Raw genomic sequence first — 26,506 nt, 5'->3', positions numbered from 1 at the left:
AACTAGCTAGATCTAACAAATACATCATCAAGATTCAAACTTTATACCTCTAAAAGAAAGATCAAGCTTGACAAGGTCTGGATGTACAAGCTCCAATGCAACCAACACTTCTCCAATGAGTTCCTTCTTCTCCAAGATGCACCAAGAACACTCTAAAGTACTTAGAAACACCATATTTTTTATCACAAGGCTCAAAATCGGGTTAGGGTTTCAAGGGAGGACGTTGAAGGGGTAGAGGCTGAGAATGGAAAGGATTTGGGGGATTTGAGGAGCTTAATGAAGGCTCAAAGCCCTTGAATTAGGGTTTGGCATATGATAGCATATGCCCAGCATACGCCTAGTACGATCTGCATACTAGGTTGGATTTCATGACCACCTTTGCCTAGTACGTGAATGTACACCCTGTACGCCTAGGGTACTTGGCTAAACCCAAAACCTTCCTAACTTCGAATGATCATAAATTCTTCATTCTAACTCCAATTTTGATGATATTTATATCCACAGAAGGATATTGAAGAGCCCCACAATATTATGTAGATATCTTGGACTAAAAATTCTCTAAAAAAATCAATATTTCATGCAAAAACCTGATCTATGACTTTTTCATTTCTACCATTCGACATAAAACACAATTCAAGGGTTAAGATCTCACAACCTTCATTGCCTCATTCCAAAAGGACTAAACATTACATCCTTAAGGCCCCAAGCATTGGTATAATCGACTTCCAGCTCACGGTCCTGAAATAAGAAATGAAAGGAAACATGATGTTATAGATAAGATTAAGGTATAGCTAGCATATACAACACACTATGCAGTCATCCAAAGTAAATTCAAACGAGCTAACTTGTGATTACACAAGTACCATAAAAAGTGATTGCAAATTCCATTGTGTGTAACATCTTGTTTCGAAAAGTCCTTATTTCGAGATTGTGGAAAATAAATGGATCAAGCAAAGGCCTTGGGTTTCAAGATAATAGGGTTTAGATCCTATTGGATGTTGACAATATTGGTTATGTGATCTAAGCCTTTGGTTTTTGTCTTGGAGTCAAGAGATAAAATGGGAAAAGTAATGTTTTCGAACTTATTTCTTGAATTAAGGATTTTAGCTTTGTAAGTTTCAAGTCAAAAATAATTCTATAGAGTTATGGGGCTCATCAATACCTTTTCTTGCTCATAAAGATCACCGAAAAAAGAGTTGAAACGAAGAAGTTATGGTTGTTTGAAGCTGGAATGGGTTTGAGTGGAAAATAGTCGCCACAGAGTGGGAATCAGAGTCCACAATGTGGCAGTCGCCACGACACGGTGAAGCATGGCCACGATACAACGAGTAGTCAAGTCCATGCCCATGATTTTAAGGGTTTTGAACAGATTTAAGCATAAGGTTCTAACTTTTTGGCCACTTTATCAGCCTCCATCACTTCTAGAGCCCCTTGGCTGAAACCCTAGCCTCCACCTTTAAGTTTTTAGCTTCTCCTCTCTCCTATCTCCTCTTTTGGGTGCTTTTTATGATATTTTGCTGAAGTTTAAAGATCAAGAAGGTTCTTGTGCTTGCAAGGAATGATGCTTCAAGTTTGGATCCATCAAATACACTACATTTTTGGACTATTATAAGCATAAAGTTTGAATCTTGCCATATAGTTCTTTGGATCTTGTCATTGGGGTTTTTTTGGCGCTTTTGGTCCATTTTATTGGTGATCTCGGAGTTGAGTGGATGCCAACATCTTTTGACTAGTTTAGAATGCTTCATGAACCTCATGGTGTAGGAAAGTTGTGATCTTTTGCATTCCCTTATAGCCATGCAAGTTATCTTGGTACTTTAGGTTATATTGGTGTATTAAAATTTAGAACTTGGAAGCTTGAGACATTGTTATGGATAAAGTTGGAAACTTTACTCATCTAGACATCTTGTTGATTCAGATTTGAAAGTTGGACACTTGGACTTAATGGATTAAGTTTAGAAATATGCATTTTTGGGTCCCTTTGAGACTTAATGTCTAGATCTTGGTGGTTTGGACCTTTTTAATGGATGAAGTTAGAAACTTTATCCATTAAGACCTTGGAAAGAATTAGATCTAAGCTTTGGAGCTCTTGAAATCGGAAGAAAATGGATTAAGCTCGTTTGAGCTGTTCAGACTAGTCCCATGGTGTGACCTTTGGCATTTTTTGCCCACCGTGTGGGAAAGGAAGGCTACGACATGGAGGGATGTTGTTGGCAATTTTGACCTTAGTTTTGACTGCTGACGTTTTAACCGATTTGACTTTTGGTCAAAATTGGGTAGAATTGAGTATTTGACAAAAGATTGGTATCAGTTTGGATTTTAGGAAGCTTGGGTTGGCTATAATGTGTTTGAGGTAGATGTTGAGCTTCTGTTGAGTAGTTTAAGTGAGTCTTCTCATTGTTCTTGTGGGTCGAAGGCACTAATGCTGACCTACTAGATTGTGTTATGTAGAATGCTAGATGTCTTTGTGACTCTTGCATGTATGATTGGGTTGAAATACACCACAGGGCTTGGCTCATTATTGTCTATTTGGGTTGAAATAAATCCTAGGGCTGGGCCTATTATTATAAGATTGGTTGAAATAAACCCTGGGACTTGGCCCATGATCATATGTTGGGTTAGAATATATCCCAAGGTTGGGCCCACTGATTAGTTTGATATGTGGTATTTTGAGGAACTCACTAAGCTTTGTGCTTACGGTTTATGTTTAAAATATTTCAGGTACTTCTAGTTTCAAAAGAAGGGCCCGGTTGATCATACTGCATTTCCTAGAGATTTATTCCATATTGAATGTTTATGAATTACTCTGATATTTTGTGAATACTTTGGCTCTGATCGTCTTTTGAAAAAATAAGCGAATGACTTTAACTTATTTATAAATCCAATTTTTACTCAGTACTTTGGGGACGTTACAAGTTGGTATCAGAGCCTTGGTTTGAGGGAATTGGGTACACTATCGGGTGTGTCTGAACTCAAACTGAGGATTTCTAAAATCTTTTAAAAGAAAATGATTTTCTAAACAGTTTTTCTAAGAAAATGGGGTGTGATACATGTAATCAGCCGAGCTCAAGTAAGTATTTCCTAAAATACCCATACATGAGTTATGCTTATTATTTTGGTATGAGTATATGAGAATTGCATGCTTGATTAGGATGAGGATCTGTGCATGATAGAATGCTAGGAGAGATGCTTATATATTCCTATTGATTTAGCTTTTGGAACAACATGTTAATATGGATTTAAGACATTGGATAGAATGGCCTGCTTTGTGATGCCTTGTAGTTTAGGAGGAGTTGGATGCTAAATTAGGTTCGGAATCTACGTTGGTGGAATTGATTGCTAAGTGTATGCTTTAAAAATTGTATACGATTAGGATCATCTAGCCCTAATAGGATTGATTTGGCCTTATTTCATATTCCTTTCATGGTTGTGGGCCTAGGGTAGAATCACTTATTCGACAGTCCATGTGATCCCATTTTATGTATAATTTCATGCATAAGGAAACCGACAATGTTGGTAGAAGTCCTAGCATCGCAAAAGCAAGTTAGTTAGAGGATGCCTTTATGTTTTGTGGCCTACAGAGTGTTACTGACCGAATGCTGCTTGCTTTGTGCTTTGTGGGACCCATAATGATGTGACCTAACTATTAAATGAATATGTTGAGTTATATTCTGGAAAGGCTATATAATTCTAGGATGATAGATTTGGCCTTATTTCACAGCTCTCGTTTGAGTCTCTTCGTTGTAGGGTTGGGTCTTTTATTCAAAAGATTATTTAAGTTTTGTTGCATGTAATTATATTCATGAAGTAATTAGTTGATATTAGTATGGTTTCTTCAACAGCTGATGGTAGGGTGAGGTGAGAATCCTAGGAGAGCGTAGGAAGTTCCTTAGAGGAATTGGTGTGCTATTTAGCAGTGTGTATTTTGTTGAAGAGTCGGTATATGTGATTAGATAGGATGGTAATAGCCATGAATAGTTACTTAGAGGATTCAGAATGATTCTTGAGGAAAAGTACGGATAGGTGTGGAAGGTAGTATTCAACTCGTACTACTGAAAGCACAAGATCCATACTCGAATTAAGGAAATTTTTGGGGACTCAAAGGAGTTGTTTGGGGGTAGATAACATTATTTGTCACCATGATTCATTGCAGTTTGTTTATGTATGTATCGGTTATCGATTATGGTTGTTCAAGATAAGGTCGGGTCTGGTGATTGTTTGGGCCTTCGTGGCCATGTTAGTTTATATTTGAATGGTGCATACCTAAGTGAGTTAGTTAAGTTTGAGATCTCAAGGGCCTTGCATGAGGTAGTTCTGGTTGTAGCGCTCGAGTCGCCAGGTATGAATTAATCTATTATTCAATTTAGGTGAATTTAAAAGTGTTGAAGGGTTCATGAGTACGCTGGGCATACATTAGGTACGCACAACGTACTCCTTGCATGCACGTTATCGGGGTGATCTCGACATACACTGGACGTACCCATGTGCATGCTGGGCATACTCAAGCCAGAGGAAAACCCTAATTTTTAGGGTTTGCACCATATTTAAGATCCTTAAGTCCTTGATAAGTTTAACTGTGCACATCCATATCATATTTACTACTTTTGTTCATGGTTCAATCTAAACTTTGATTTCATTTCATATACTCAATGTTTAACAACTATATTTGGTATCGGAGCAGGATTCCTACATCTAATCTCTGATTTTCTCAAGGTTTAAAATTTTTTTGAATCTCATTCTAGATTAAAATATTTTGCACTTTTGAATTTGAAAATCTTTTCTGATAATCTGTATGGATTCGATTATGCTTTTAGTTTGTTAAATTGGGTGTTTGTTGGTTGATTTCTGGAATATCTACTCCTTAAATTTCTCTTTCTAAAGCTTTTCATCAATTCTGTCTGTACACTAATGGAAAACTTTAACATTAGCAAGATGACTGGTTTTCTCATCTCCTTGGTTCTTCAACCAAAATTCCTATGTTGATTCCTGAGTACTATGATCAATGGACTGATTGGTTGGAAGATTATTTGACTGGAATCGATGAAGATCTATGGCGATGTATCAAGAGTGGAAACTTTCTTCCTTTAATACTTGTTGAAATCAAAAAATGCTGGTTCATCTGCTGATGTTGCTACTCAAACTTAAAATAGAAATCAAATGACAAACATAGTATGTGTGAACTACGTGGAGCTCTTCCACCAGTGTCTGCTTGAATTAGGAGAATTCAAACAGAAGGAAGGTGAGAATATTGAACTCTAATATGATCATCTGAATGAATTAATCTTCAAATGCAGTCGATATGGAGTGAATCGTAAAACTCTTGAATTCAACTTGTCTTTTATGATGGGGCTTCGTAAGGAGTGGCGTAATATCAGTCTGATGATTAAGACGCAACAAAGTTTTAATTAATTTTCTCTTGGTGGTCTCTACAATGTTTTTTTTAAGGCTCATGAGTGCGAGAGCAGTGAAACTGCTGAAGAAACAAAAATGAATTTGGGTGGTCCTCTAGGATTGATGTCGAATATGATAGCTAGAAAAGCTGAGGTCGAGTTAGCTAAGAATGACGGATCTGAAGATGAAGGTCTGATTGTTAATTCGGATGAAGAAGCAGTGGCTTTTTACTCAAAAAATAAAGTGAATAAATTTTTCAAGAAGCCATTCAATTCGAAGTTCAAAGGAAAAAGTGATTTAAAGGGAAAATCATCAAATTCGAAGGGCATGAGAGAGGAGCCGAAGGTGGAGATAAAAGATAACAAGTTTGAGGTTGCAAAGACAGAGAAGAAGCTGAAAGGGGACTTTGGTTTCGATTGACAATACTGTAATGGTGCAAACCATATGGTAAGTGATTTCATGTTGAGGAAGAGATAAGAAAAGAAAGAGAGAGTGAAGGATGAGGCGTATTATACTGAGAGGCTTGAAGAGGTTAGAGCTAAGACAAAAGGGATGTCTTTGGTTGCAAGAGTTAATAGCGAAGGGTATGGAACGTACCAAATCTGGTCATCTGGATCAGATGATGAAGAAATGTGAAACTTCACGCATGGAGCTATGTTTGTTGAGTATGAGGAGGAAAGTGAGGAAGAAGAGAAGGTGACTGGCAAATGCTTCATTACTACCGGTGCCGAAAAGTCTCCAATGACTTTGAAGGTACGTGCTCTTCTCGATCCTTTTGAAATTCCTTTTAGTTCATATGATGCTATTTTGTCTGACTTCAATAATACTCTATCTTTCTTTCATGACATACTTATTTCTGTTAGTATTGACGCTGAAAAATCAAAATCTTTACTACTAGAATCTCAGAAAAGACTGGAGTCGAAGTGTAGTAGAGTAGATCATTGAGAATTGGAGCTTAAAAATGTTATTTGTGATATGGATGGTTTGAGAATAGAAAATTGTATTCTGCTTAAACAAAGAAACATATATTGTAATTCATCTAAAAGACTTTATGCTACGTTGACTGCATTATATCATTCATCGGATATAAGTAAAGAACAACATAGGAAACTTTTACCTTTCTTGACTTTCAAAAGGGAAAGGATAGATTCGACTACCTATTACTGTGAAAAAAATATTTTTGAGTTTGACAAGGTTCCAGATGATTCATATGCATATGGTGTTGTTAAGATAGATGAATGTTTAGATGCAATTGATCTGGTTAACATTTTGAATAAGACCTTGACCAAAAACGAATAAATGAAAATTTTGCAAACGACTGAGCATTCGACATCTGACTCTCAATACAATTTTGCTGATACCGAAGATGATTATGAGAATATCAGTGAAACTAAAGATGAGGAAGTTGTTGATTATTCTCAGCTTTTTATCATTAATGTCACTTTGATGGGTAAGGGTAAATAAATTTGTGATGATTCTTTGATTAAAGGTGAGCCTGACCAACCCTCAACATCGAAATTTCGTGACTATGATCATGTGACTGTCGAAAATAGTCAAACTAATAGTGATGATGATGAAGTTGTTTCGAATGAAACAACTAATCCCAGAGTGGTTGTTGATCAGGTGTATGAAGAAATAGAGAAATTTGACAATGTGATGAAGGAAAAAGGTCCTCATTATCTCGAATCGAATTCTGTTGTTTATCCCAAGTTCAAATGCACAGATGATGTTGTCTTTCCAAATCAAGTGTTTGTTACCTCAGGAAATGGTGAGAAAGTTAAACCAGAGATCAACAAAATTGTTGTTGAGGACAACAAAGCAGTTTCGAAAGAATGGTTTTTCTTAACTCAAAGTACCATCGAAAACAATCTTAACAAAAACCCATCCACTTTTCAAAGGCAAAAACCAAAAAGAGTTTGAGAAATTAAGAAAGAAAAAGAAAATGATGACAAATCTTCAAATGAATCAGTTTTTCAAAACACAAAAGCTCAAATGTTCTATGAACAAATTCAAAAGATGTCAAAAGATGAAGGAATTTCGATGACTAAAGCAAGTAAAAAGGTTTATTGGCAAAATGTTGAGTCTCGTAAGAAATAAAAAGTTTTGTTAGCAACATCATATGATACAGTAAAAGACTGAACAAGTTAAGACTTCTTCTCAAAATAAGTCTTTTGTTCAGAAAAAAACCACTAAAAAACAAAACGATTTATCATAAAGTCATTCCAGAGTTCATAACCAAAGTAAAAAACTGAATGTTCAAAAACCAAGAAATGAGAATTTTGTTAAAAACCAACAACAAAGGACTTTTGTTCCTAATCAACAAAATGCTAGGTTTTCACAAAATAATTTTCAAAGAAATGGTTTTCAACAAAATAAACAAAGAATTTTCCCTCAAGTTCAAAATAAAGAAGACTTTCAAATGATCATCAAGTTTTTAATCGAAAAATGTTGGTTACAATAAATGTTTTCAAAATCGTTACCAACCATACACAATCGCCATTTCCAAAACAACAATTTGATAAGCTGGAAGCCAATGTGAAGAGAAATGAACCTTTCAAACCCAAACAACCTCACTTTTCCAACCCTGTTTCGAAGCAACATGTTAAAGCTTCGTTTTCCAAAGGGAAATCTGATGTGAGGAATATTACTCACTAGCTCGAAGGAAAAGGAAAGCTTTATCAATCTGGGAAGTTTTCTCAAGAGAAAATCCGGTATTCTTACAAAAGCTACTTAAATGAATTCTAAACCAGTAGTTCTTCATCAATGGAATTGAATCCATCTGTTCGAAAGTGGAAAGTTGTTCCCAATGCGAAAGTTGAGTCACAACCATTAAATGATTTTAATTTCGATACCTAAGTCCGTGTAAATTGACTTACTCGATAGTTTGAAATCTAAAGTTTGTAATTGGGTTTTAGGATCTTCATTTATTAATGCATTCAACTCTAATAACCAAGGATCCAAAAAGCCTTGGGGACCTAAATTCTTTAATTGAATGCAGGTGTTAAGTGAGGAGCAACACAATGAACGTTGGTACATGGATAGTGGTTGTTCTCGTCACATAAAGGGTCGAAAGGAAAATTTGTGTGATTATCGAAGCCTGGAAAATTTTGGTGTGGTGAAGTTTGGGAAAAACAATATATGTAGAGTTAAAGGATATGTCAAAGTAACGAATGGAAAATTCAATGTTAATCGAGTGGCATATATCGAAGGTCTTCATCAACACTTGATAAGTGTCTTTCGACTTGTTGTGTGCATTAGAAATCAAGTAGCATTCGACGAAGAAGGAAGTGTTATTCAAATAAAGAAACCAAAGAGATTTTGCTCAAGTCAAAAAGAAAAGGAGATATGTTCACTCTCGATATCAAGTCGATTGTTGGTGTTCCCTCTGTGTGTATTCTTTCGAAGGCTTCATCTGATCTAAGCTGGTTGTGGCATCAAAGATTGTCTCATTTTGAATTTCAAGAATCTCAATAAGTTGGTGGTAAATGATCTTGTTCGAGGCTTACCTGTTTTTAAAATTGATAACGATTTGTTATGTGCAGCATGTGAACAAGGAAAGCAACATCGACAGACTCATCCAGTTACTATTGATTCGAAGATTGCTGAACCATTGGAACTTCTTCACATTGATCTTTGTGGACCTTCTTTGTGGACCTTCGACTATTGAACATCTCAACAAGAAAAGATACATATTGGTCTTTGTAGATGAATTTTCAATGTTCACATGGGTTTACTTTCTTCGACAGAAGTCTGAGACAGCACAAGTAATGATCGACTTCATAAAGCACATTGAACTCAGTTTGAGGAAGAAAGTCAGAAAGATCAAAAGTAATAATGGCTCTGAATTCAAGAATAAAGTTGTGGGTTCATTTATCACTGAAGTAGCGATTTCGCATAATTTTTCATCTCCTTACACACCACAACAAAATGGTGTCATCGAAAGGAGAGAAATCGATATCCTTGTGAAGCAGCAAGGACTATTCTCACTTATACGAATCTATCTCAATATTTGTAGGTTGAAGCCATTTCAATAACATGTTTCACATAAAATCGATCCTTCACTCATCAACATTTTAACATCACTCCATATGAGATTATCAATAATCGAGAACCGAATGTGAAATTTTTCCATGTTTTTGGTTGTAGGTGCTTCATAATGAATCTCAAAGATAATCTTTCGAAATTTCAGTCTAAAGCTGATATAGGGATATTCTTGGGATATTCACAAAATTCGATGGCATATAGAGTGTTGAATAAACGAACTTGGAAGATTGAAGAAACTTTCAATCTCGCTTTTGATGATTATCGTGTGAAACAAATCGAAAAGCCATTTGCTCAAAATCCTATCATTTCAGAAACAAATATTGAGTCAGAAATTAAATATTATTTCGATTTTGATTATGACTTGGTGTTCCTGACAGGGGTATAGATGCAGAGATTCATGCTGAGGATAATCAGATTCTTGAAGCTTCAAAACATTTTGATGTTTCGACTTTAACTTAGGAAAATGATGATGCTTTTTCAACCTCCAATACTCCATGTCATGTCGATAGTCATCCTGTATTACAAGGTGATGTATCAGTAATTGGCTTAAAATGGATTTTTAAAAATGAAACTGATAAAGAGGGTAATGTGGTTCGAAACAATGCAATGGTAGTTGTAGAAGGATATTTGCAACAAGGGGGTATTGATTCTGAATAAACCTTCGCCCCTATCGCAAGACTCGAGGCTGTTCGAATATTTTTGGCTTATGCAACACACAAGGACTTTGATGTATATCAAATGGATGTTAATTGCACTTTTCTAAATGGTGGACTGGAAGAGACTATGTATGTCGGGCAACCACCAGGTTTTATTAATGAAAACTTCCCTGAGCATTATTATATTCTTGATAAAGCTATGTATGGGTTAAAACAAGCACCATGAGCCTGGTATGAAACTCTTACCATTTTTTAAAGCAATCAAAATTTAAACAAGGATCAATGCTCTCTTTCGAAAGAAAGTTGGGAATCATCTCATGCTTGTTCAAACTTATGTCGATGACATTATTTTTGGCTTTACTGACCCAAAATAGTTGACTGAGTTTAAGAATATGATGAAGAGTCAATTCAAAATGAGCATGATGGGGAAAATCAACAGTTTTCAAGGACTAAACATTCGTCAAAGTAGAGAAAGAATCTTTATAAATCAAGAGAAGTATTCACGTAATCTGCTTTAGAAAATTAGCATGAAAAATAGATTGAAATTGCGAGTACCTATGGCTGCTGGCACTCATCTTGGACCTTCGTTGGACAAGCCTACTGTTGATCTCATATTTTACAGAAGCATGATCGGTTCGTTACTGTACTTAACTGCTAGTCGACCTGATATTATGTTTGCTGTTTGCAATTGTTCTAAGTATCAGTTAAATCCTAGGGAACCTCATCTAACAGTTGTAAAGAATATATTTTATTATCTCAAAGAGACAGTTTCATTGGGTTTGTGGTACCCTTCGAAGACTGGTTTCTTTGTTCAAGCATTTTTAGATGCCAATCTTGGTGGTTGTCAACTTGACAGGAAAACCACTACTGGTGGATGTCAATTACTGGAAGGGAAGCTTGTGAGCTGGCAATCAAAGAAACAAACCTTTGTTTCGATTTCCAAAGCAGAAGCAGAATGTGTTTATGCTGCAGTATGCATGTAGATGAATTGTATTCGAGAAATCGATTAAGAACCAGATTAATCAATGTAATGAACTCAGAAAGTAAATAAGACTTTGAAGTTTCGATTACTCTCAGTAATCTTGATTACAAAACATAGACTACAAAATCTAGAAAACTTGTTAGTCTAAACCAAAGCTTAGTCCCTATTTATAGGGAACACGAGAGTACAAAAAATACTAAGTCTGTAGCCTTTACGCTTCGTACAAAAGTGACTTAGTAAATACATTACATACGAAATAGACTAAACACAATTCGACACTTTACAAGACTTCGACCCTTACAATCTCCCCCTTTGTATACGAGTTGAACTACTCAATTCGTGAGAATCTAAGCAGCTAAGTGCATCATCCTTCGTATCTTGGAAATACCACCATCATTGTTTTTCGAGCAGTTGTTCGTATAAAGTTCATATATTGTGACGTTGTATATCTTTCAATCTCAACAACTTGAAAGAGAAATCTCTTAGCCTTCCCTTTAGTGTCCTTCCCAGCAAACACTAAACCAAATGGTTTTAAACATATTTCCTCATCAACATACTTTTTCAACTCAGCCTGTGTCTTCGAAAGTTCCATTGCGACAAATACTTTCCTATCCATACTCGAAGCCAACTCTTCGTCAGTCAGGGCAAGACAATCATAATAATTCTTAATGAAGATTTTTATGTGAGCAAGACCTAGTCTGAACACTTCTTTGTCTGTACCCTTGAGTTGTGATGCCTCCATTTCTTTTAAAAGTAATGCAACTTGAATAAGATCATTCAATTTCATTAGAGGGAAGTATGCAACATTGAAATTGATTGCTTGATTGTTTGCACGAACCACATGATACCTGAAATTTTGTATCATGTCTTCGAACAAGACATCTTTCTTGATAGCAACTACTTTCTTGATCTTGATCAAAGACCACACTTCATCTTGAGCTTTTCCAAGTACAACATGAAAATGAATTTTCACGTGTGTATAATCATCTGGGTTTTTGAATTTCTCACTAACCTTGTATTGAGCAGTGATAAACATCATTTCGTTTATCGGAAAGTCCAACTTACAAAAATCAGTGCTCGCAATCGAATAGCTTTTCCTTGGCTTCTTTTCGAAAGCATACATATGATTGAATGCAACTCTCGATTCGATTGATTCATACAAGTACAACTTTTTGGGATTACCTTTGTCCATACCAGGTGGATCACTTTCTCTCAACCTCTGAATACTTTGAATATGCCTTTGAAGTTGGATTTCAGCATCTATCTCTGCTTTCTTTTCTTCTTTAGTCTTTTCGACTAACACACCTTTCCCTTTGTCTTTCGAATCTAGATTTGGTTTTAAAGAAATTGAACTACCCCTTCTGTAGCTGAACCAATCACAATTCCTTTTGGTTTTGTAAAAGGTTTTGTGGTAACAATTGTTGTTGAGATAGTATCAGACTTCATCGGAATTGTAATAGGAATTTGTGTAGAAAACACCTTTCCAACAACTTTCGAATCTCCACTTGTTGTCTTCTCTCCTTCTCCCTTTCTATTCACACTTACTCCTTTGCTCACTTTCGTTTCTCCCCCTTGCACCCCTGTGACAACAGGTGGGGCATTCTGTGGCAACATTTGAGCAAAATTGGAAATAGGAGCAACCGCCTTCTGAATGACCTGATCAAGTAAATTTAACATTTGAGTAAGGAACTCAAGAGTTAAAAACGAAGTTGGAGTAGGCTTCGAAACAATGTCATTTTAGTCTTCAAGAAGTGTCTGCAATTTCGCAAGTTGATTATTGTCATCAGTTGCTTTAGTTTCAAATTTCGGCAGTGTGTCTTGAAAGGTTTTGACAAAATTTGTATCTGCCCCAACAATTATATCAACCTTTTCTTGAAGTGAATTGTACTGAGAATTCATATTAACGAGTTCCTGAGAGACTTCCTTCTTCAACTCTTTGAGTTTCAAATTGACATCTTCACGAACCTTTTTGACATCTTGTACGAAGAGAATATGACGTTCCTTCGCAACAACCTTTAAATCCTTTAAGGCCCCTTCAAAATTCCCTACCTAAGTCTTGATACGAAGCTCACTATTTTGATCAGAAAGATCTATCTTCTCATGAAGTCTTCGTTCAGCTGCCTTGATCATTAATTCAACTTCAAGACTCGAAACTGAGTGTTTTGCTCCTGAATCAGCTTGGGATTGAAGAAGTGAGTTTAACTTCCTGTTCAAGATTTTAAATTGTTTTCTTGACATTAACATATGATCAAGAATCTCCTCCTCTTCCGAATCAAAATGCAATTCATCAAATGTTCCTCCAAAACCTCCTCCTTCGGTTTCATCATCGGAATGAGGTTTGGGTGTGTCTGTGGATTGTGATGGAAACAGAGTAGTGATTGGTTGTTGAAGGATAGTTTCAAACAGTTGAGATGAAGTGGAAGTGGAGATGGGTGGTGGTAATGAAACAAATGGAGTTGAAGTGATAGGTGGTAATGAAGAAGAAAGAATAATAGGTTGTGAAAAGCCGACACTCATATTAACATTTGCCCCCGTATTAGATACGTTAGCAGTGATGTTAGAAATTGGAACCGCCTCAGTAAATGACTTGGTTACCAATATTTCGAGTGGAATGGTTGAAGTAGGAGAAATAGTAGAAACATCTAAATTGAAGAAATGATAGGTGTTGAAGTTACCACATGAGAATTCGAAGCAATAGGATTATCAAGAACAACTTCGTTGTCTGAGGAATCATCTCTTATTACAAGCTTTCGCTTGTATCATTTTTTTGTGATGTGCTTCGCAACATCATGAGCACGTCTCTTTCTGGATAACAGTGAAACAGGACCAGGTATTTCACGAACTACCACTCCTTTACTGCTAACCTGAGTCTTACGAACCATCGAAGAACCATCAGATGAAGTTTGTTTAGATGATTTCCTATGAATTCTTTTTAAGAATTCCTGATTTTGATGGAACAACTTCTTCTGAAGGCTGAGCTTCATTCTATTCTACTTTCTTTATATCATCACCCTCAACATTCTTGTGTGAAGATTTCGACTTTGTAGTTTTCATAGGGTCCTCATCAGACTTCGTTTTCTTGGATGGCTTGGAAGAGCCAGCTTGGATTTCAAGCAACACCCCAGTTTCGACATCAGGGTTTACCTTCTACAAATACTTCACAAGAATCTTGTGCATAGGATTCATCTTCTTGAGCATTGCATCTGGAATTCTTGCAACACTTGTAAAAAGTTGCTCATCATCTTTAACATTCTTTGGAAATTGATACTTAGTAAATTCAATAATGTCTTCACCCTGAGGAACTTGAATTCCCTCTTTCTCATACACTTTTTCCAAAATTAAACTCCAGTATCTAGCACAAGAATTTCCCTTATCCACGCTTGTACTCTCTAAGGTTTTCGTGAATTCTTTCCACAACTGAGTGGCATAATCTACACTCAAGTCGTAATACAAACCCATGACCATAGCATATACTTCTTGTCTTTCCTTGTTAAGACCTACTTTTCTTCCTGTTAGACACCGTAGAAAAATCCCAAACAAGAAATTCCAGATCCAGGGAAGCCCAGACTTTTTGAAATCACTTATCTTTTCGAGTGGTGGCTGGTGACCCATCTCGTTGAACATATGCATAATCTGAGGGTTAGAAGGTTTGAAAAAGGGTGGTGAATTGGGAAGCTCCAAGAACTGAGAAAACACCTTCTTTGTGAGACGAATGCGTTTCTCATTCACTAAATTGAAAGTCAGTACGTCAGTTCCCTTATTGAATAAAGCAGTAGATGCAACCATTGACAACCAAGTTAGTGGTACTGCGAAGGATTTGAACATAGTGGTGGCTAGAACTGATTTTTTCAATGCAATTATTAGCATCTTGAGATCTTCTGGATACAATGAGACATTTGATTCAACCTGATAGTTGGTGCTTTGTATCTTCATCAGAGTTTGGGATGCAATTTCATTAGTAGTGGAATTCTGAACGGCAGCCGTTTGCAAGTTGATTGGATGCTTTCTAAGAAAAAAAATTAGGGCTTTTTGATCTTCTATGAATTCTTGAATGTGTGATTTCAAAAGAAAAGAAGCTTTCCTTTTATAAGTAACCCAAAATAATTTGAACCATTTGTCATTAAGAAGAAGATCATGCCATCCCTTGAAACGCTCACCAGTAGTCGTTATTGTAGCTATGTCAGATAAAGTTCCTTGAAACTAGGGCCAAGTTACCAAACGGTTACTTTGAGACTGTTCATGAGTACTTGTGGATAAGATCAAACGTTTCGGATTTGAGGTTGGGCTCATTCGTTTTTGGGATTCGAAATGAAGTCGTTTGCCAGTCTTGTGAAATCATCAGCCTAAGTTGGTATTACTTAGAGCCTCAAGGATTTCGTGTGTGTAGTGATACAATGGAAAAGGATAAGAAGCAAATTAAAAAAAATTTGGATCTGTGATGTCAAAACTATTGACACAAAAGAAGTTAAACCCCATGCAAAGGTTGCTTCGTTAATTATTAAGAGAGATAACTAACAGCTTGTGCATTTTCCTGTGAATTACAATCGTATACTTTTAGAGAAGTATCAAAGGGCTTCTTTTCCAAGGCTTCAATGGGTGGCTTACGAATTTCGTTACATATTATCCTAAACATAAGGTGAGTAATTATAGACAAAATTACTTGTTTGACCAGTGTAGTCAGTGACAAGTGGCTTTGTAAAATTTGTGAAAGTGACTAGAGAAAAGAATTGATACTCACACTGAAACCACATTCAAAGAAAAATAGTTAAGCTGGATTTCGTTGGGAAACAAATGTTGTGGGTTTCGAACATTTGATCAAAACCACTCATACGAAAGAATGTGATTTGGAGTATACGAAACTTTGGTACAGAAACAAGTGTTTCGTAGGAATCTGGAAAAAAGTTCCCCGTCAATTCCTTATAAAGTTCGGATATTTGGGTTTCACTTGCATCACAGTCTCATGATTTAAGATCATTAACACAGATTTTTGACATGTTTAAGTCACAACTGGTTTGATCAATGACCTCTTGAACATGTGTCTTTGTGTGTGAAATGTGTTAAGAAAATTTGTGATGAAAAAGATTGGTTAAGATTCGAATGTACCTCTGTTATATATGGACCAAACAGATAACTCTTAACTCATTTGAGAAGAGTAAGGTAGCTCATTGGACTAATGCGAATGTAAGCCTAATTTGGAAGAAACTTTCGTATGAAAATTTTCATTAAGGCTTTCGTAACACACATAGAGTCGGTTGAGGCTTGAGTCGACATGCAGTAGTATGCTTCTAGGGACATCTTAACTAGTACAATGATTTAGGAGAATTACCTTCCCATAGAAACATAAGCATGACTGTTTGAAGAATTGTTGTGAAAACGTTCTTGAAAACCTAAAAAAATAACAAAGTAACCAAAAATCTTTTTGAATTTTCTATTTTTGAGAAAAAAAATATTTTTGTGATTTTGAATTTTTTGAGAAATAAAACATGCAACAAAAGAAAATCTTTTTGATATTTTTGATTTTTCGAAAACTAACACAAAGAGATAAAAATATTTTTGGTTTTTCAGTTGAACAAATTTTTAAACAAATGAAAAGAAATGATAGTACCAAACACGTGAAAAGTTTTAGTATCAAGATACGAAAACGAAGCGTGTCAAAGCCTCTTAACGCACAGTAACCTCTGATTGGTTCAGACAGCAAGCCTCTGAATCGACACCTTTTTCACCAACAACATTTCGTTAATTTTGAGTATTTGATTTTGGTACCGAATTCGCATCTAACATTCCCAAACCTGCTAAAAATCTCACAAAAGATTTTTCATAGAGTGATTTAGTGAAAATATCAGCAAGTTGATTAGTAGTTTTCATAAAATGAACTTCAAAGTTTCCATCTTCCACATGATCTTTTATAAAATGATAACGAAGAGCAATGTGTTTTGTTTTCGAATGTTGTATTGGATTATGACAAATGCGAATAGCAGTTTGTGAATCACAGTACAAAGGAATACTTTTCATATTAATTGCATAATCATGTAATTGGCTTTGAATCCAAATGATTTGAGAAGTGCAAGCAACAACATAAATGTATTTAGCTTCAGCTGTAGAGATAGCTACACAAGTTTGTTTCTTTGACTGCCAACTTACCAACTTCCCATCCATTAATTGATATCCTCCACTTGTGCTTTTTCTATCAAGATTACATCCACCAAGGTCTAAATCCAAAAAGGCTTGAATGAAAAATCCAGATTTCGAAGGATACCTGAATCCCAACGAAACTGTTCCTTTGAGATAACGAAAAATATTCTTCACAACAATTAAATGTGGTTCTCTTGGATTTGCTTGATACCTTGCACAATTGCACACAGAAAACATGATATCAGTTCTACTGGCAGTTAAATAAAGTAGAGAACCTATCATGCTTTGAAACAAGGTAAGATCAACAGCAGGTGAATCTAACGAAGGTGTTAACTTCATTCCTACTGCCATTGGTACTCTTAGCTTCCTGCTATTAGTCATTCCAAACTTTTCAAGCAGATTCTTCGTGTATTTTTCTTGGTTAATGAAAATTCCTTCTCTGCTTTGATGTATATTTAACCCAAGAAAATTGTTGATTTTACCCATCATGCTCTTTTAGAATTTACTCTTCATCAAATTCTCAAATTCACTAGACAAAGTTGGATCAGTAGAGCCAAATATAATATCGTCAACATAAATTTGAATAAGCATTAGATGATCCCCAACTTTCTTATGAAATAATGTGGGATCAACTGATCCTTGTTTAAATTTTGACTGTTTTGGGAAATTGGTACGAGTGGCATACCATGCTCTTGGTGCTTGTTTTAACCCATACACAGCCTTATCTAAAATGTAAGCATGATTAGGATATTCTTCATTAACGAAACCTGGTGGTTGTTCAACATATACTGTTTCTTCGAGCTCTCCATTCAAGAATTCACATTTGACATCAATTTAATAAACATCAAAGTCTTTGTGTGCTGCATATGCTAAAAATATTTGAATGGCCTCGAGTCTGGCGACAAGGGAAAAGGTTTCTTCATAGTCGATACCTTCTTGTTGCGAATAACCTTTAACTACAAGCATGGCTTTGTTTCGAATAATATTGCCCTCTTTGTCGGTTTTATTTTTGAAAATCCATTTTAGACAGGCAATTGAAACATCATTAGGTTTTGGAACAAGTCTCCAAACCTTGTTTCGTTCGAATTCAGCAAGTTTAGATTGCATAGCAACAACCCAATTTGAGTGTTCCATAGCAACCTTAACTATTTTTGGCTCTATTTTCGAAATAAAAACATTGAACATGCATAATTCTTGATTGGTATTAAGTATCTCATTTTCGCACGAATTTGAGCTCTAGTTAAAACTCCATCTTGTGGATTTCCTATAATTTGCTCTTTTGGATGATTCTTCGTCCATTTCTCAAGTGGTGGATATGTTGGATCAAATTCCAATGGTGGATCTTCGTATATTTCTTCATTTTCAGTACCTGCCACAGAAATATCATCATCAAATTCATGAAATTCATCATTTTGATTAATATTAATTGCATCTGTATCATCATGCTCCCCCTCAACACGATTATCATTTTGATGCTCCCCCTCAAATTCATGATTCATAATACTCTTCTCCCCATCGAAAGGATGCTCCCCCTCATCATTAAGAGGAATAGACGTATGCTCACCTTCCATACGAACATCTAGCATACTTTCGCCATTTTCAGTAGTATCCGAAGTGAGTGTTGAATCATCAATATGTTTTGATGATTCAGGTGTTTGATTATCATCAGCATGAACTTTAGCATCAATTGCCCTATCTGGAACACCAAAATGAGATCATAATCAAAATCAATTGAATTTTTACTCTCAACTTGATTGTTTTATTCAACAATAATTGATTTTTGTTCAAACTTTCTTTCTACTGGTTTAACATAATAATCATCAAAGGTAGGATTAAAAGTTTCTTCAACTTTGCGAGTTTGTTTGTTCAACACTCGATATGCAACAGAAGTATGCAAATATCCCAAAATTATGCCTTCATCAGCTTTAGCTTGAAACTTTGAAAGATTGTCTTTAAGATTCCTGATGAAACATTTGCAACCAAAAACATGGAAAATTTGACATTAGGTTTCTGATTATTTATTATTTCATAAGGAGTGATATTAAATCTTTTATGAATAAAAGAACGATTCTGAGTAAAACGTGCTGTTGAAACGGCGTCAGCCCATAGATACTGAGGAAGATTCACATATGCCAACGTTGTCCTTGCTGCCTCTCACAATAATCTGTTTCTTCTTTCAACAACACCATTTTGTTGTGGTGTATATGGTGATGAGAAATTATGCAAAATTCCTTTTTCAGTTAAGAACGAAGCCAACATCTTATTCTTAAACTCAGACCCATTATCACTCTTTATTCGACGCACATTCTTTTTCAGACTCATCATTATCTTTTTGATAAAATCAATCATTGTTTGAGCTACTGCAAATTTTAACCTGATAAAAAATACCCATGTGAAACATGAAAAATCATCAACTATAACCAAAATGTATCGTTTCTTGTTAATTGTTTCAACAGCCGAAGGTCCACAAAGGTCAATATGAAGAAATTCCAATGGTTCAACAATTTTTGAGTCTATCATGATAGGATGTCCTTTGCGATGTTGTTTGTCTTGTTCGCAAGCTGCACAAAGAGTATTATTATCAAATTTTAACACAGGAAGACCACAAACTAAATCTTCTGTAACCAGCTTGTTTAGATTTTGAAAGTTTAAATGTGATACACGTCTATGCCATAACAACCTGACATCACTTGAAACTTTCGAAATTAGACAAACAGATGGTTTTCCCGCTACTGGTTTAATATCCAGTGTGAACATATCGCCATATCGTTTCGATTTTAGCAATACTTCATTCGTCTCGACTTTTAAGATTATACTCCCTTCTTCGTTAAACACCAATTGATTTCCAGTGCCCACAACTAATTGTGATACACTAATCAAGTTATGTTGAAGACCTTCCACATATGCAACTCGATTTACTGTGAATTGCCCATTTGTTACTTTGCCATATCCTTTCACTTGACATTTTTTATTATTACCAAACTTCACTACTCCAACATTTTCAATACTTTGAAAATCTCTTAAGTTCTCCTTCCTTCCAGTCATGTGACGTGAGCAACCACTATCAATATACCACTTCGTATCATATTGCTCGTCACATAGTACCTGCATTTAATTAAAGAATTTAGGTACCCAAGGCTTTTTGGGTCCTTGGTTATTAGTTTGAAACAAGGAGTGAATTTTAGAACTAAAAGCCCAAGTTCGAATTTTTGCAGTTATACTATCAATTAAATCAACATCATTATCTAATGATATTGAAACATAATTTTTCGATAATTTTGGATTTTCATTAGATTGCACCTCAGGCTTCTCAATTCTTGTTAATTTGTTGATTGGTTTCCATCTCTGTATCGGTATACCTGAATCTTGAGAAGATAAACTTCTAGTGGTTGACTCATTCAAATACTTTTCATAAGCTGTTTTGATCTAAACTTGAGAAAACCTCCCAGACTGATACATTTTTCCTTGTCCTTCAAGCCAATTATTGATAGAATGAATTTCTGATTTTTCATTTGAACACAAAACTTTTGTTGGTTTTGTGATTGAAGGATTTGGAAAATTTGGCTTTTATGGACTAAATGTAACTTTTTATTTGAAAGTTTTTTTTGGAACTTGTTGACTATTCGTTGATTTTTGAACATTGTTAAGTTTTTGATCATTCACAACCTGGTGTGACTTCTCATACTTTCGAATGTTATCAAATTTTCGAATATGTGCAACTTTTTGGTTTATTGGAAATTTGTCTATTACACTCATTGGATGATGAAAAGATGTGTCTTTTTGTTTTTCTGTGACAATTGGTTTTTGAGAACTCTTAGTTTTTGAAGAATTTGAGAATTTAGATTTTGAATCACTAACTGTCTCATATGAAACTTTGGATTTAGTCAGAGCGGGTTTTTCGTTAGACACCACTTGCCAAAAAATTACTTTTCGTGCCTTTCTTTTTGAAACTTTGTGTTCTTTTGAAAAGTTGTTAACAAGCACTTTGAATTCTTTTGAATTGATTTTCACAATTGGAGTTGAATAAACAACTTCTTTTGTAACAACATCTTTTTCTTTTTCTGATTTAACAACCCATTTTTGTTTTGAGTTTTGTTTTTGAAAAACATACGAATTCTTAATGAGATTGTTTTCAACTGTGTTTTGATTTGAAAAGAATCCGTCATCAGTTGAATGCTTATTGTCTTCTTCGACCAATTTGTTGAATTCGGGCTTGATGTTCTCAGCATTCCCAGTTGTGATAAATACTTGATTTGGAAAAACTACATCATCTGTGCATGTAAAATTCGGATACACGACAGTATGAGTTTCCAAATAGTGAGCACCTTTTTCATTCATCACCTTGTCAAATTTTTCAATTTCTCCATAAATTTGTTCAATAACAACTCTTGGAATTGAAGTTTTAGTTGACACTTTCTTTTCTATTTTACAAACATTCGAATCTTTGATTTCGTCCTCCTCATCATCACTACTATCTGTCTGACTGTCTCGAACTTCCACATCATCAAAGTCAAAAAATTTCGAAGTAGAGGGTTTTCCGATGTCATCCTCAACCATCGAATCATTAACAATTTCTTTACCTTTATCCTCAGATGTGATGTTAATGATAGACAACTGAGAACAATCAATACTTTCTTCTTCTTCAATTTCACTGATTTCGCTAAGATTATCCGAATTCTCATCGACATCAGCAAAATTGAGTTGTGAATCAAGTTTCGAATGTTCACTTCTTTTCAAAATTTTCACTTGTTCATCTTTTGTCAAACTTTCATTAACAATATTAACCAATTCATCAGCATTTAAAAACTCATCTATCTTAACAACGCCATATGCAAACCTATCGTCTGGTACTTTGTTAAAATCAGCTATTGTGTTTTCACAATTATATGACATGACATCAACTTTTTATCTTTCGAATGCAAGAAAAGGCAATAGTTTATGATGTTCTTCTTTTCTAATTTCAGAAGAATGATGTAATGCTGTTATTTTTGCATACAACCGTTTTGCAGAATTACAATCGATGTTTTACGTTGAGCCAACAACATTCTTACATCTTTATCTAGATTCTCTCTTTCACGATTGACATTTCCTAATTGCAACTCTAGATACTCTACCCTACAACGTTTCGTGTCTAGCAACTTTTGAGTCTCTAGTAATTGATTATTAAGTTTCTTTGCCTCATTACTAGTAGACTCAACAATAACATCAAAGTAAGCAACAGTATCATCAAAAGCAATTATTTCAGAATCATATGCGTGTAAAGGAATATTGAAAGATTCGAGTATAGAGCGTACCTTTGTTGTCATTGGAGATTTGTCACTTGACATCGAAACGAAGCAATGTCCAAATATCTCTTCTTCTTCTCCATCCTCGAATTCTACAAACATAGCACCATGAGTAGGATGTCTCATTTCCTCATCATCAGACCTGGATGACCAAATCTGATAAGTACCACTTTCTTCATCTTCATTCTCTCCTCTTGTCACAAGAGACAATCCCTTGGCCTTCTCACGAACTTCCTCCAGTTTTTCAGCATAGTATGCTTCGTCCTTCACTCTATTCTTCTTTTTCTCTTTCTTTCAAAGCATACAATCAATTGCAAAGTGATTCGCACCATTACAGTAATGAAAATCTATACTAGAATCTCCTTTCAATTTCTTTTCTGCCTTCAACTCTTTCACCTTGTCAGCATTCTTCTCAGGCTTTTCAAATTTCTTTTTCTCTTCCACACCAGACTTTGTAAGATTTCCTTTCATCTCACTCTGGTTTCCCTTAGAATTAAAAGGCTTTTTGAAAAACTTCTTAACTCGATTATTCGAATAAAAAGCAATAGCTTCATCATCCGAATTCAAGAGGAAACCTTCTTCTTCTGAATTCTCCTTTTCAGCAAATTCCACCTCAGACACTTTCGAAACCAGAGCTAGTGGTCCTCCTAAACTCTGTCTCGCTTCTTCCATTATCTCAGACACTTCATTTCCGTGTGTCTTTAGCTGATTGTAAACATCATTTAATGAAGAAGTATCAAAGCTCTGTTGATTTTTGATCATCATACTAACACTCCTCCATTCCTTCCTAAGTCCCATAACAAAAGTAAGACTATACTCCATTAGAGACCTTGTGATTCCATAGCGATTACATCTATAGATCAACTCATTCAGACGATCATAGTAAACTTCAATTGTTTCAGTTTCCTTCTGTTTGAACTCTTTCAGCTCAACCAAACATTGCTTAACAGAATTGATCTTAGTCTTCTCGCTTCCTTGATGCTTTTCCTTGAGAGTCTTCCAGATATACTTAACAGTTTTACAACCACGAATGTAGTTATAAACAACAGGTGGCAAAGCACCTCTCAATTCCCTCATACAACACTTTTCGTGTTTCTCCAGTCTTGTTTGTTGATCTTCAATAGCATAAGTAGTTCCAGATGAACCAATATTTTGAACATTCGATGGAGGTTGAATTGTTACTTTGATGCAATTCCACAACTCTTCATCCAGACCATTCAAGTAGTCTTCCATACGATCAGCCCACTAATCGTAGTATTTGGGAATCAGCATTGGAATTTTGGTTGATGATCCGAGTATATGAGAATACAAAGTCATTGTGTTCATGTTGAAGTTCGCAATTGATGAACTCACGAGAAAAAATTCAGAAATCACAGAAAACTTAATGAATTTGAGATTTGATCAAACGAATTGATTAGAAACTTATAATCGATCGCTTGATTATACAATTTGAATGCAAAATCTAATCAAATCTGTAGATCAGATATGATTTTCAGAACCAAAAGCACGGAAACTTTTGAGATAAAAAAATGACTCAATATTAGATGATTCAGAAAGAAAATCAGATCAATGCAGTTTGATTCCTCCTCTGATACCAATTGTAGATGAGTTGTATTCGAGAAAACGATTAAGAACCAGATTAATCAATGTAATGAACTCAGAAAGTAAATAAGACTTTGAAGTTTCTATTGCTCTCAATAAGCTTGATTACAAAACATATACTACAAAATCTGGAAAACTCATTAGTCTAAACCAAAGCTCAGTCCCTATATATAGGGAACATGAGAGTATAAAAAATACTAAGTCTGGAACCTTTATGCTTCGTACAAAAGTGACTTAGTAAATACATTACATTCAAAATAGACTAAACACAATTCGACTCTTTACAAGACTTCGACCCTTACAATTCACTTCTTAAATCATTTGGATTCAAAGTTAACGTCGTAACTATGCAATCAACATGAAAAAGATACCCTTTTATTGTGATTCACAAAGTGCTATTCGAATATGTAATAATCCAGTGCAACATTTGAAGACCAAACACATCACACTTCGATATCATTTTATCAAGGATCATGTTGAGGATGGCAACATAAAAGTTCACTATGTGAAAAAAATAGATCAACTTGTAGATATATTTACCAAGCCTTTGGATGAAAAATCTTTTTTTAGGATCTTATTTGGACTAGGAATTCTTGATGCAAATGATGTTCCAAATGAGTCTTCATCATGCAATAACGAGGCGTCGATACTTTTCTGAATGAATCAGAAGTTATTGTTCATTATTCAGCATTTGACATGCTTCGATTTTGACATATCGATGAATGATTCAAAATATCCTTTGTTATCTGAGTTGTTTTGATGTATCGAAGACTTATATCTCCTTGTCGATGCTCTTTGTTTCATTCTTCGGGTAACATTGTCTTTTTTTCTTTTGTTTTGGTTTTCTAAATCAAAAAGACCAAAAATATTTTCTTATTTTTGTTCTTTTAATTTTCACAAAATGAAAATCCAAAAATATTTTTTCTTTTGTCTTTGTCTTTTAAAAACAAAAATTCCAAAAAGATGTTCTTCTCTTTGTTCTTTTAATCTTCAAAACCAAAAATCCAAAAATATATTTTTTTGTGAGTTTCATGATTTTTAGGTTAGATCTGAATTAACATTGAATGGTGGTCATTTCTTCATTACTGCCAGGGACAAGTATCATTTATGCACTTTGCACTCGCTAGGCGTCCCTAAAAGCATGCTGGTGTATGTCGACCTAAACCTCATAGACTCAATGTGTGTCGAATCCTTAATGGATCACTCACTATGAGAGTTCCTTCCCAATTAGGCTATATTCTCATTTGTCGATGAGCTACCTTTCTCTTTTCATATTGAGTTAAGTGATCTATGCTTGGTCCTTATCATTCGCAGAGGTACAACATGTGTCCCGAACAATCTTTTTCATCAACATACTTCTTCATGCATCACACACTTCACTTACATATCCTTGACATCTCTGGTAGAAACCAACTAGAATGTAGATATCACACAAGTCTATGTTAATGATCCTGATTCATGAGACCATGATGATGTTGAGACCCAAAATTTCCAACAATTAAAGGAATTGACAGTGAACATCATGTTCAAGATTTTAACGAAACAATTGTTTCTGTACCTTTCTTTGATATTCAAAATCACATTTCTTTCGATTTGCATGGTCTTGATAAAATGATCGTATCCCAAGACATTTTGGCCCAACAAGTTCAAGTTCTTATTTGTTTTTGAAATATGATATTCTGTCTGAATATCAAATCGTTTCTTCGTCACTTAAACACTTTATCTAACCTTCACTTTTCATTGATTACACTGGTCATACAAGTAATTTTGATCATCGAATTCACACTTATGTTAAGTTGTCATCATGAAAAAATTGTGCCAACCTTCGAAGCCTTATTAAAAGAAGCCCTTTGAAACTCCTCTATGAGTATTTGATTGTATATCACAGGATACCAAACTAGCAGTTCGATATCTCTCTTTATGTCAAATGAAGTGATCTTTGCCGGAGATCCATTTGCTTTTCCATCAAATGATTATTTGATATCACTATTTGCAAATTTTTGTTATATTGGTTCCCTCTATTTCGTTGGTACATAATACCACAAAAATCCTTGTGGTATTGGGTATTACCAACCCAAACCTAGATTTTGAATGTCTGCCTATGATTTTGTTTCTCAACCCAAAATCAAATGAGCCTAGCCTCGAAACGAAGGGTCTGGTTACGGTTCTTATCCTCTTGGGTCAAGTGAAATGATTGATTGACATGATGGTTGGATTATTTCACAACTCTCCAAGAAAAGTGCTCATTACTTTTCAGACGTGGCTATCTTTACGGCTATAGGTCCGGTTTTTGTTAGAGTACAAATGTTGTAATATGTCGAAGTGTTAGTTGTTACGAAGGATCTTTAGTCTTCGTAAGAAGAGTCTTCGGATGTAATGTTATTTTTACTAAGGCATGTTAAATGAAGTCTTAA

The 26,506-nt window shown here is 35.1% G+C and overlaps 1 protein-coding gene across 1 annotated transcript; it reads left to right on the top strand.

Moving 5' to 3' along the window:
- Nucleotides 1-10,648: 10,648 nt before the first annotated feature.
- On the top strand, nucleotides 10,649-11,074 carry LOC111887785 (uncharacterized mitochondrial protein AtMg00810-like). The gene has a single exon (XM_023883932.1). It carries the CDS (start codon nucleotides 10,649-10,651, stop codon nucleotides 11,072-11,074), a length of 426 nt encoding a protein of 141 aa, XP_023739700.1.
- Nucleotides 11,075-26,506: the final 15,432 nt, after the last annotated feature.

The sequence above is a fragment of the Lactuca sativa genome, chromosome 7 (assembly GCF_002870075.4).
Source record: "Lactuca sativa cultivar Salinas chromosome 7, Lsat_Salinas_v11, whole genome shotgun sequence".
Classification (NCBI taxonomy): domain Eukaryota; kingdom Viridiplantae; phylum Streptophyta; class Magnoliopsida; order Asterales; family Asteraceae; genus Lactuca; species Lactuca sativa.
The sequence above is the reverse complement of the archived record's forward strand: the minus strand, read 5'-3'. Positions and strand labels throughout refer to the sequence as shown.

Bases quoted from the DNA above. Each gene is read 5' to 3' on its own strand.
- LOC111887785 (XM_023883932.1), top strand. From the start codon at position 10,649: ATGGCTGCTGGCACTCATCTTGGACCTTCGTTGGACAAGCCTACTGTT.